The sequence below is a fragment of the Apteryx mantelli genome, chromosome 5, assembly GCF_036417845.1.
Source record: "Apteryx mantelli isolate bAptMan1 chromosome 5, bAptMan1.hap1, whole genome shotgun sequence".
In the NCBI taxonomy this organism is placed as follows: domain Eukaryota; kingdom Metazoa; phylum Chordata; class Aves; order Apterygiformes; family Apterygidae; genus Apteryx; species Apteryx mantelli.
In genome coordinates, this window is record NC_089982.1 from 58194498 (window position 1) to 58207123 (window position 12626).

General features: G+C 36.0%; 1 protein-coding gene and 1 long non-coding RNA gene across 7 annotated transcripts in view; one reads left to right on the plus strand and one right to left on the minus strand.

Annotated features, from left to right (window-relative positions):
- Nucleotides 1-3941, plus strand: part of LOC136992267 (uncharacterized) — a 33294-nt gene extending 29353 nt beyond the window's left edge. For all 4 annotated transcript variants that reach the window (XR_010884436.1, XR_010884433.1, XR_010884434.1 and 1 more), the window contains exon 3: nt 3719-3941. This is a non-coding gene — a long non-coding RNA (uncharacterized lncRNA). The remainder of the gene's footprint in view (nt 1-3718) is intronic.
- The window catches only part of SLAIN2 (SLAIN motif family member 2), a 39999-nt gene that overhangs the window by 7227 nt on the left and 20146 nt on the right, over nt 1-12626 (minus strand). For 2 of the 3 annotated variants that reach the window (XM_067298083.1, XM_067298085.1), the window contains exons 5-7: nt 10787-11146; nt 8199-8336; nt 2939-3016 (exon numbers count right to left, since the gene is read on the minus strand). In XM_067298083.1, coding sequence (XP_067154184.1) covers nt 2939-3016; nt 8199-8336; nt 10787-11146 — 576 coding nt within the window. The remainder of the gene's footprint in view (nt 1-2938; nt 3017-8198; nt 8337-10786; nt 11147-12626) is intronic. The other variant, XM_067298084.1, reaches the window with a different exon arrangement.

Below are 12626 nucleotides of genomic sequence, written 5' to 3' on the forward strand. Positions count from 1 at the left end.
AATAAAAACCCTTAAAATAAAAAGCTTGGGGTCAAGCCAGATGATGGATTAAGGAAAGCATTAATAGCAGAATGACTGCACAAGAACAGCAGTGAAGTCCTACTAGGATTAAGAATGATTAGAGGTTGTTGAAATGTGACATTGTCTGCAACATTGGTGTAAGCAAATCGGTAGAATTTCCAAGTGATTCTACAGTTTAAACACAAGGAGCTTTTATTACTCTACTTCTCATTATTACACCTGCTGGAACACACATATAACATCATGTTAGCAACTGAGCTGCAGAGCAATACTAGTATATAAAAACTGAAGACACTTTAGCTTTGGGCCTGCTAAGGGCTTAGTACACTCTTAGAGGCACAATGAGGAAAAGGTTTTACGTACTGAACATAATCAATGAAAAGTTAGAACTGAAGAAATTTTGTCACTTTCCAGTGAAAGTAATTATCCAGTAAATTAGGCCTCTCCATTCTACAGTTTTCTCTTGACCATATTTTACCATACTTCCAACTTGAACTACCAGTTCATAAAATGTTTCCTGTCAACACAACGTTGCAGACATTTCTGAGAGCTGCATTCATTCTTTGACATAAAAGAATGAATTGTCTTCTAATGTGCTATGATTGCCAAAGCAGTCCGCACGATGCAATCACTGGCAAACTGCCTCATAATTCTGTTCTACACATAAGGAATTCTGTCTTAGAGCAGCTTTGGATATTTAATAAAACTCAGTTTGGTCTATTTAACATGCAAGACAGGATCACAAGGAATGAGGTATTGCCTTAGTCAAAGTCTATCCAATATTCTATCCCAACGTGCAGTATTGAGCTCATATGTTTGATAAAAACATGTAGTGATCGTGTTTAACAACATCACACAACTCCATCTCCTTAGAAACTAAACAACTAGAACCAGGTATAATTAATATCTCTGTCAATAATGAAAATGTATGGCATTGTGGAATGATGACATTTAGATTTTCCACCCTCTCAGAATACTGTCCTTGACCGTAGGCAGGGTGATCCCCACCTGACCAAGTAGGAATCTGTGAGGCTACAGATGCCTGGACTGCATCCCAAAGCCAGCTGCTGCATACTGACTTGACTCTTCCAAAAACAGAACTGATTCTGAAATAGCTTTTATATCATACCCACCATTATGAGATGATTCAGACTGATAGGAAAGAACAGATGAGATCAGACAATGGGAGTCAGTAAGCTGTTCTGTTACCTGACTGATGCTACATTGCTATATAAGCCTCAACAAATCTGTTACAGTGAGGTAGGGAGTTTGTTATTTGAACGTATTTTGAACTGTTTTACAGAAGATGATAAAAAGTGCCAAAGTTTGTGTGTGAAGGTGTTAAACTATGTAATGAACAGCATTTTAAGGAACTAAAACCAATTTTGTTCAGTCATTTACCCTTGTGAAACAAAAGTTGTTTTTCATACTGCATAACGCTTCTATAACCGTAAGAATCTCAGATCAGAAACAAGAAAATCAAGACACCCAGGACTATAAAATAGCAAACAACTGAAAAAGACAAGCTGGGTTCTCATTCTCAGTGACCAGCGACAGCAACTAGAAACAAGAATGTGTAACTGGCAGTGCAATGCACTCAGTTCATAATTCTCTAGGCTTTAATAAAATTTTACAAATAATATAAACTCAAAGACAAATTAATTTCTGTACAGGTTTCCACAGCTCTGGACTAGACCATCGAGCGCATAAGTTTTCTAGACATCCAGATGAAGGCAAAGGCATCTGGAAAGGCAGCACAGAAAGCTTTGTGCAGGAATAGAGATGGCAGTCGTATCCCAAAGGAGAAGACTGAGAGAACTTTTTTCCATTGACTAAGAAATTTTTGAAGACTGTTAGAGACTTCTGCTTAGCCCTGTGGATCTGTTTCAAAGTCATTATATATTGCTATTTAAGGGGAAGACAGGACAGTAAAACTTCCTACATGGAATAAAGTTGACTAAAGTTAGCATTGTTAAACCACTGACAGAAACATAAGCATTTTGTGATCCACTTTCAATATCTGCATGAAGGATTCCTGTACTCCTTTATCTAGTATATATATAGTTTATAAATTAGTCACAAGTGAAACGTGATCTTAAAAATTAGATCTGGATTTTAGTAGACAACAGGACTAACTATACGTAAAACCAAAAACATGAACTTGCTTTTCTTGGTAGTGAAACAGAGGTCATGTATCATGTATGAGGCTGCCAAAACTTAATTAAAAATCAGTTAAAATTTGTTTAATTGGATTACAGACTGAATTATTTCATTTTCTTCTCAAAAGGAAATGAACTTCAGCCATTAGTAACCTGGAATATTATATACAATAGTCTCCAATTCCTTGACAAAAAACCATAAATCTAAATTATGCTGTATCTTAGGGATAATCTTCCAGTTCTGAGAGGAAAAGAGAAAACACAAGCATGTATGTATGTGTGTAAAACTCAGGCTGACATTCTAGGCTAATCTTTTCAAGGATAAGCTCTTGTTTCTAGCACAGAGTAAAGGACATTTTCACTTGTCTGTGTATTTTTCCAAATCAGAGAAAGAACAGTTTTGGTTTTGTGTGTTACAAACTGTAGGTTACAATCAAAATATTCCAATCCAAATATAGCCTTACTGAATATGGCTTCAGAAGTCTGCTTTTCTAATCCAAGCTTCTTGATTCATGCTAGAAGTCACCAGTCCTTGGATTTTATATCAATATCAGGTTTAATACTTTCTTTTTTTTAATGATGCAGTGTTGTATTTTAATATTTAGACAAAAAGTTACATACTTTGATACAGCAAGGTCCACTCAGTTAATCTCTACATGCAACAGTGTTTTTATTAATCTAGGATATGCACGATTTAACACAGGTGAACAATTATCTGAGATTTGCCGGAGCTTGATAAGAGGTCATAAGTTAATTACCTCCTTTTGTAGATGGAGTTTGAAGAAACTGTTTGGTTTTGAAGGCAGCACGAGGCAAATTTTTCTGCCTTTGCAGAGCTGTTGAAAGACAAGAAGTGTTATATTTGTCTAAAAAGATAAGAAAACTAAATTTCCTGGGAATTTCAGAATTGCATCCACTTGTGAAAGCATCAAGGAACAGTGCAAGTAAAACACATAACAGTTTTCAAAGCTGTTATGACTCTGGAAGAGAAGTCTTTTTTCTTTTTTTTAAATGGTGCTGGCTCTTAATGGCAAAGAGTTGCAAAAGGAGCGTGTCAGAAATTTTGCAGTGCAAAATGCGCAGATTCTGTAAGAGTAAAGAAGCTTCTTGCAGGGCAAAAAACCCAGAAAGGTAAAAAAATATATATACCAAAGGGAGAACAAGCCACCCAGCAAACATGCTACAGCAATATGAGTGAAAGATTAGATAAAAAGATGAAAACTAAGCTGACAGATTTGACCTAGCAAGACTAAACTTTTTATTTTAAAGCAAATTTTTTCAAAAAAATTATTCTAACACTGTACAAAAGCACAAACCTTAGTCTAAACATGATCACTATATAAAAACAAGTTACATTTTTCAGTTATGCAAACTTAAGCAATTTTAAGAGGTGTCTGTGCTTTTCCCAAAAGGTATACTAGAGAACTCAAACTTAAAATGAAAAGACATGAAACCCAAGATTATCAGCTGCCAGCATGGATAGTATGCCAAAAACTGGGGGTTTTTTTCACTGTTCCTGTGCCCTGTCTTTTTTGTAGCGATGTTCAATGACTGATACTGCCTTGAAACGACCTTACTGCCTACAGATTTCCAAGAGAGAAGCCAGTATTCCAAGAGCTGCGGAAACTTGGCAAAGAGAGAACTACCTATGGCCAGAAGGAATGCATCGATTCAGCATATTTTCACTGCAGTGTATTTAAGGCGGGAGGAAAGAAGGTTGTCAATGAAATAAAGCTTTGCCTTCACAAAGGCTTGTTAAAATAGCTTGTATGAATAAACATCTCTGCTCACCTCAGTGTATAGAATTTATACCAGCATAAAATAGATAGCACTAGTAAGGCTTATTTCCATAGTGAGAGGGAAGAAAGATGGGGGACAGCTGTGCATAAAGATCTTCCCCTGAGTATGGAAGCTCAGTAATCCTAAAACAAATTGGTGAATATCCTGATGAAGAAGATAGGAGGAGGAGCAGTTAGAATAATATTAGTTAATCCTATTTTCTAAACTTGATATATTGCCACCACTATTCCCATCCTTCAGTCAGTTCAAAATTCACAATAATTTATGAACTACAAAAGAATTGCATCATGTTTTACCTTCATTCTGAAAACATGACTAGGTCTATTAATTTTAACCTTAATAATTAACTAAAAACTATTTTCAATAAGCAGCAAAAAGGAAATAAAGAGTTTATAAACATGATACAATGTTGCCTGTGGCCTATTAAGAGCAAAAATTATTCTTTCTACCAACTATATTGTGATGGCAAAAAAAGCATGAGGCACTATGCAGTTCTTATTCAACTTCTGGCATGTGGTCTTGCTATAAACTTCTTTCTAAGGCATACCCATAAACAGTTGATTAAACACAGTAAACTGTTTAAAAATGAGCACAATTCCCAAACCAGTTTTCTTAAAGGAATTTAGTGAAGCAGACCACTGGCCAGAGTGCTTCTGCCCACAAGTATTCCATAATACCATTTCTTACAGAATCAGTGTTTTTGTTTTACCACATAAAAATCAAGAACAGCTTCTTCCTTCATATTTATGATCATGAATTTAGTTTGCTCTAATTCATTCAGTTAGATTTAAATATGCTACTGTATATGGCACTAAGTTTCTTCCCCCACCATTATTTACACTATCTGCAAGTCAGAGAAGTGGGATGATGTGGAAATGGTTTAAAATATACATATCAAATTCCTGCCTTCTCAGTGGAGACTCCAGGAAAGTTCTTGATAGCTACATAATTATGTTAACTACATCACTGAAAAGACCTTTGGACAGTGCAATTAGAGTAATGCCGAGAAAACATGCAGTTTATGAGATAAGCGTGGAGTGCAATGTTACCACACTATTTGCTACTCTAGAACTGCATCATACACTATTATGTTGTCACAAATAGTGCGTGCTTAAAGTACAATACTGAATAAATATAGTTATGTTTATTTCAGATCAACCAAACTCAAATACTTGCTTTCCTCAAACATACCCTTCCTTTTACTCTGAACCTGCTTAGCAGCTGTCTCTTGGCAAACAGACTACAGTTACTTTACTGACAGATCGAGCAATCTACAGCTTACCTTTTTGACCAAGTACTATATTTAACTCTGCTTTAGGATTTCACATCCCTGTGCTAACAGTGCTAGGTAAGTACAAAAGTATTATACGCTCAATCCACTGCAAAGCATATAGCGCTATGTGGAAACCACCTTAGAAGTTCTACTGCTGGGCACAATCTGTGTGGCATAGGACCTACATGGAACAGTCTTCCCACAGGTGAAACACTTCAAAGTTTAGAACAAAGATGCCTATTGCTTGGAGAACACAAGTCAAGTATTACTGTTCCTTCCAATCCTTTAAGGTGAAATACTTAATAGCTTTTTACATAAAAATTCTGTTCTGCATAACAGCATGGAGAACCAGAGATACATGAAAAGTTTAATAGTTACAAGTGATATGTAATTCACTCCTTTTTAAACAGATATTCTATTATAAATCATCAACAGCTGTTCATAGTAAATATTTCTGTGGTGGACTGTGTAGCAAATGCAAACATTTTTAAAGAGAATTTGGATTTTTTAACCAAATTACAGCTTAAAACTTGAAATACCAAATGTCTTCACATTTTACAGTTGTACTTCTAATACATAATGGTTTAAATATTTTCCCTCTACTCTTTAAGCAAACATGTATAATTTGCCTATGTAACCATAAGAGGAGTTGCCCGTTCAGAAACTTACTGGATTCCTAACTCATTTTTGAATGCCAGCACCCATAGCAAGTTCAGTATTGCAGCCACAGCAAATATGAAAGTAAATTATGAGCAGCAGATCTTTGACAAGGAGAAAAGTAGTGACTTTGGGTGGCCAGCCAGCATCCTTGCAAAGGTAAGCTCATGCAAAACTAGCAGGTATATGGAGGAAGCTTTGAATCCCAGAAGTCATTGCCAAAGGAAAACAAAAAATTGCTGCAGTTTAACAGTGCTTTCTGCAAGGTGACAAAATATAAAATCAATGAAACAAAAAGCATATGGTACAAAAGACAAAATTCTAGAAACTTTTATACAATATACAGTTTTGCAGATTTTTTTTTAATCCAGACTAAGCAAAGATACTTACTCATTGACTTCATACACAAACCGTTTTACGATTGTCAATAGCAAGACTCTGACAAACATCTGTAAGAGCAGGGAAACTGTAAAAGCTAGAAATCTGGGCTTTATTAATGATACTTAACTTACATTTAAATGTAAGTTCTTCTACAGTAGTTCACATTTGTGGAAAAATTCCCATAAAAGGCAAGCAAATTTACCTAATAGTTTTCATGATTTTCCATCCGCTAATTTAAAAAACTATATATGTATAAACATAAGTCACACTACATTGGCTCCATCAATGAAGTAACTCACTGAACATTGAATATTCAGACTTCTGCTGCCTGATCTTACCCTGAAGTTTCACTATGAATATACCACTAGAATTGGAAATAGCATTCTGGCCAAGTAAAATGTGCTTTGTGCTCTTTCCTTCTAGTTCACTCAGTTTTAAAACCCCAAATAAAATCTCTATGGATTTTTAGGAAATAATTTTTGTTTCATTGTCTTTCACATCTGTTTAATCATTTATTCTTCCCATCACAGAAATAATGTAGTTGGAGAGCTACTGCCCAACTGCTATAAATGTGTTACAGTTTGATAACCCTATCTAACAGGTGACAGCCCTGCATTTGAACTACACATGTGCACTTAAAGTTACAAATCCCACCTTCTGAGCATCCATGAATAGCAGAAGAAGGGGGCAGGGCAAAATGATGCTGGGGTAACCCATATGAACAATCACAAGGTCACACTAGCTTCCTTGGCTACAGCATCACACACTTGGGTCTGATGGTCCATATGACCCTTATATTCAGTCTGAGGCACTACAAAGATAGAAATCTTATACTTTTTGCAGTGGCCTGAATTCTTTATTCTGCTTTTAACTGTATTTTTCAGTTATATTAACACATTGTTTTAAAGGACTAGTTAGCAATGACAACCAGGTATGCCAGTATGCCTTTACTGATCAATGGATAAAAAGTTAGTTTCATTCACAAATATTATTTTACATTTCCTGTCCAATATTTAGAATATTGATGAACTTCTATTATAGAACTTTTCTAGTTCAAGGTTCTACATATAATAATACTCATAATGTGTTCTTCCCTTGAAAATGTCAAGCTTATGATTAAATCTGAAACTTTTTTAAAAACAAAATGGTCAGGAAACATTTAAACATTATGAACTATCAATATTGACATATAAAGAAGCACTGAATATTTAAGCTTCATTTGGTTTGGCCTTTTTTTTTTTTTTTTAATATAAGGTCAGGTAGCTGTTTTTAAAAGACCTGTAAGATTAGCAACATTCTGATAGCAGTTCACTGCTGGACAAACTAGCAGCCACTAACCCAACACTGGGCTAATTTGTTTCATGGGATTCAGTTTCACACAGACATTTACTGAGAGATACTGACACTTGAAAAAGAAAGCTTGCATTTGAATATACAACTTCCAGGTGACAAAACAAAGGAAGAGAAGAAACTGCAAACAAGAGCTAGACTTGCACGAATGATTTCAGATCAGCTTTCTCTACTTAAAAAAAAATCCTCTAAATAAGAAGTAGAAAGTTTTTATAGCCTGACAGTAAATTTCATCAGTAAAAAGCATTATACCTTCTCTAAACCACAGAAAATAAGAAAATAAATGGCTTCTGAAATGTCTAACTCTAGTGTATTTATACTCTGGATAGTGCTTTTAGGAAGCTACTCATGATACCTTTGTAAGACATAATTCAATATACTCAATACCTGATTTCTCTACCAAACAAGAAGCAGTTTTTCAGATAAACACAATTAAAAATCAAGATTAGCATCTCCAGTGTGGCATGTTGTGTTTCTCTTTGCCATAAAACTGGAGAACAGCTCAGTACCATCACTTAATTCTGAAATATATGCTGAGTGTCACTAAAGGTACTTACTGGCTGAGGCTTGAGGTTGAATGCGAGGTATTCCTCCATTTGGCACTTGGAAGTTTGAGTCACTTCTGCTGTTTTTCACAGACTCAGCTTGGATGTTAGATGTCCTGGATAGGTTCGGAAGACTACGCCTTAATTTTTCTGTATGAAACAATACAGAGATACCACAACATGTAATTTGATTCAAGAGACAGTTCATACAGTTCAACATAGTCAAACTCAAAATATAAGTAATGCAAAGTTAGCTATATAAAACTACACTGCAATGTAAAGCATATTTTGTTATATTACAGCTCAGATTATCTTGAATTAGAGTTCTGTATTATTTTCATATGTATCATATAAAAAATAATTATTTAAAAAAGCAAGAATGTACAATTTTCAGCTGTGGTGAAAAAGTCAAGCATATAGTTCTTTGCAATTGAAAATTTCTAGATTATGAGATACTCTAGATCATATCTAGATTTTGCTTCCCTGGTTTTTGTACTCTTGCTATGCGAATTGAATAGGCAAACATAATTTGCAGTTTTGCATACGTTTTGAAGTCTTTACCTAGAAAGTTATTTAAAACATATAACACATGCCTGAAGATTGAAAATAGATAATAGTTCTTTAAATTAGTTTTTAGGACTACCCAACCCCATTATCAGCATGTGATACAACAAAGAATGGGTACCCATTTGGAAAGAAACTCTCAACAGACAGCATTCCCTAATTACAGAAGTGTCCAATTATGCTTTATATTTCACATACGACTTGACTATCTATTCAGCTAAAAATGGCCTTTTAAGGAGCTTCTAAAATTTGTACCATTACTTGCAGAATATAAAAAGAAGCCATTGAATTTCTATCAAGTCTAATGATATTCTGTGGATCTCCAACCCATGGAGAACTAGGTTGATGACATATTTTGAATAGGAGAGGGGAGCAGATGGCTTGTCAGGATGAGTGGCCAACCTGATTCAGAAGAGAGATGAAGTACTCTTATCATGCCCAAGCACTAAAGATGAAAACAAAAATAAGAGTCTTGCTAGGCTGAATATTCCTACATGTGTACTTTCTTCACTTAGTTGGTAGTTTGCATTGGTTTGTATCACATTTGGTAGTGTCTTGAACATCCACATTTTCCTCTAGCCACTCTAGTGTAAACAAAAAACCCCCAAAAGAACACCTTACTGGCTGCTGGTGTATCAACCCTTTGAATATCCAAGCAACATCCAGCTGTGCAAAAACCTCTGCAAGAGAATTCCTTGAAGCGTTTCAGAAACACATGATCACACACCGCATTTTGATCCCTCTGGTATGTGGGATACCAGCTTTTGGTACCTTGCCTCTCCTAGGATATTTTTGGTGTAGCTCATCTAGTATGCATTAAGACTTTCATGAACCCTAGAAAGGGAAAGGAATTTTCAACTAAATCACAATATAATTCATTAGCTTTTGTGTTGCCTGTTTTCCTATATACCTAGAATTTTTGCAAACCACTGTTACTGGATGACTTATGCTAGTCCTTACAAATATATTATTGATTAGCTAATTAAAGTTGCAGGATCAGCTTCCCAAAAAGTTTTAGTCTAACACACTGATTCCCCTGACTAACATTTTCTTAGTCAGTGCAATTCTGTAAGTAGCATAGACTTCTTCACTATCGTAGTGGGAAAAAAAAATCCAAAAGAAAACAAACTGTTAAAAAATGCATTTCTACATCATTTCTACTGCAGACACTTTATATTCAGCTTACCTGAAAAATTAAAAAAATAAGATGAAGGTGAATTATTAAAATCTAAATGTGCATTATTTCTAAATTTAATATCTTTTATGATTCAAGATTATATTTGCCAGATAACAATTACTTTTCTTAAAATGGCAACATGCATGTGAAATTTCAGTGCAATTAAAGAGTTTATGATGGTTTGCTACCAGGACAAAGGACATTCAAGAAGCAAAATCATATCAGAATTCCATCATCTTGTTCCATGACTGTATAGCACAAATTTCCTGCAATTTTTTTTTTGTGCAGCAGTTTGCACAGCTTTTTTATATCTAAAATACCAACCTGAGGCATGACTTAAGTACCAATATTTTTTAGGTTGTGTTCCTGCTCAACGAGTTCACAGTCCTACACTGCCATAAGAAAGCATTCCGCTATCTCAAACTCAACAATCACAGTCCTGTGTAAATTGCCACAGCATGTTATTCTTACTCGACCAGTCTTTTCTCTGCATTTTATGCTGTCATCTGCATGGCCTGACCCTACTGGTGAATGATGGTTTTGCTTGTGCTCTTACACTGCTTTATTCTCATACATTTGCCTATTACAGATAGATTCGGTCACTGCAAAACTGAATTACACCCAGAGTGACAGGATAACATCTAAAATAAAGTAGATGCCTATCGACTCATCTGACTGTAAGGATTCCACAGCAAAACTTATACGCTGCTTGCTTTGCTTTTTCCTAAACAACTCAGAGATTAAACCTTGATGTTACGCAAGCAAATAGTTTTAGCCCTGCACACTAAACGTAATTCTTTACAGAAACTACACAACTACTTTACTACTTGCATAATGAATTTGAGACAGAGCTTTTTACCTTCACTTTTGACATTGCTAGTCTGTAAATCTGTAGGATGGCCTTGAAGTGAAAGACGAGGTTGCTGTAAACGGCTAATCATAGGTTGGGGAGATACTCTACTGTACTCTATGCTTCGAGCAGGTGATCGGGAACGAGGTGAATTCCTTGGAGATTGTTTTGGCGAAGGCCAGGGAGAGCTGCGAGGTGATGGTGAGAACCTGTTAACAGCAGGGTGCACTGTGTGATGTGTACCATCTTCTTCATCTTCTAAACTCTGTGCATCAAGTTCCTGATCACTGAATGTGCCTCGTCTTGTAGAATTGCAAGAAGAACCTGAACTACGTCGAGAAGTAGTTGCTGCATACTCTTGCCGGAGGCCTGGCAACAATGAGAACATTGTTTACCTGTTTACAGCATACAAACGACTCAAAGTAGAGACAGTTCACCCAAATACCTACCCAGTTCTTGAACTCACATTTGGCTCATCCTAATTCTTTTTATTTGAGGGATTAAATTAATTCCGGATTAGTATCCAAAAAAGTTATCTACTGGGTGATAATCTCTGTTAGTAGGTAAACTCATTCCTTTTCCTTCTACTGCAATCATCAGTATAGTTGTTATTTACTTGGCCCTCCCTTCTCTGACCCCCAAAACTCATAGCACAGGCTACATCTTAAATTTGATATCATGTGACATCCTGTAACAACTACTTTAGTAAATGTAACAAAAAAGCTACATGATTACCTACCCCTAGAGAAACTAGGGTTCAATTACATAACTGAAAGTACTACAACTCTTTGCAGTCTTGGAGGGGCCAAAAGACAGACAAAGACTCAGCTAAACCTAAATCAAAAGAGACTTCTATAGCAGCACTTTTCACATCTGTTCTTTGCCCTATTGACTTTACATTTTGGTGATTTAAATCATGGTTTAAGCATTGATGTCAACAAGTCTGGATTATGTAGGGGAAGCACCCATGTCCTGAGAAGACCACTAATAATAGTCCAGTCTAACAACCATCCTTTTATCATACAGTATATGCTATAAGTTCACACTCTCTCCAGCATTTCTTTTGTCCCTTGTTCCTACAGAACACTTCTGCGTAGCAACTTCCTCTCTTTAGCCTGGAGATAAAAGTCCTTAGCCAGCCTTCTCAGTAGAATTAAATTTTTACATCCATATTACAATCTGCACCTCTTTCCCATTCCTGCTACTTAGTCACTCTCTAAGGCCTATGTCTCAAAGTGAGAAAGTTTTCCTCCACCTAAAGCCTATATTCCTCCCAAATGCAGCCAGTTTAAACATCTCCAGTAGTTCAAGACCACAATTAATAACTACAACAGCTCTTGCACCATTCTTCCCCATGTTACTGCTCAGAAGTGCAAAAGAATGCCATGTCAGTACAAGACTTTTGCCAACAGATGCACTATAAATGCTTCGCCATTCATCCTTTCCTGTTCTCAACCTTCCACTAAGATAGGAACAGACTACTTATACTACTAAATTACATTTCAAAGATAAAGGGCGTTACAAAATATGGCTTTTCTTCATCCTTCAAGCCTATGCCCTTCTTTCTCAAATGTTACCAATTCAATCCTTCCCTGGCCTCCGCCAGCTCTCTCCAGGAGAACTCTGCAAGTCTCCCAAGTAGTACCTGACTTCTTACCTCTGCTCAGACTCCTTAATTCATCATTCCTTCTCCTTTGATTAAAGGATTCTTCTGTTCTTTCTTCTGGTGCTTAGTTCTCAAACCTAGCAATATTCAGGTATCAGTCCCATTCCAAAAACTTCCCCATTTACTTCTTCTCAAGCCTTTGCTTTATTGCCATTGCAAGACTGATTTGCCCATATACTGGAA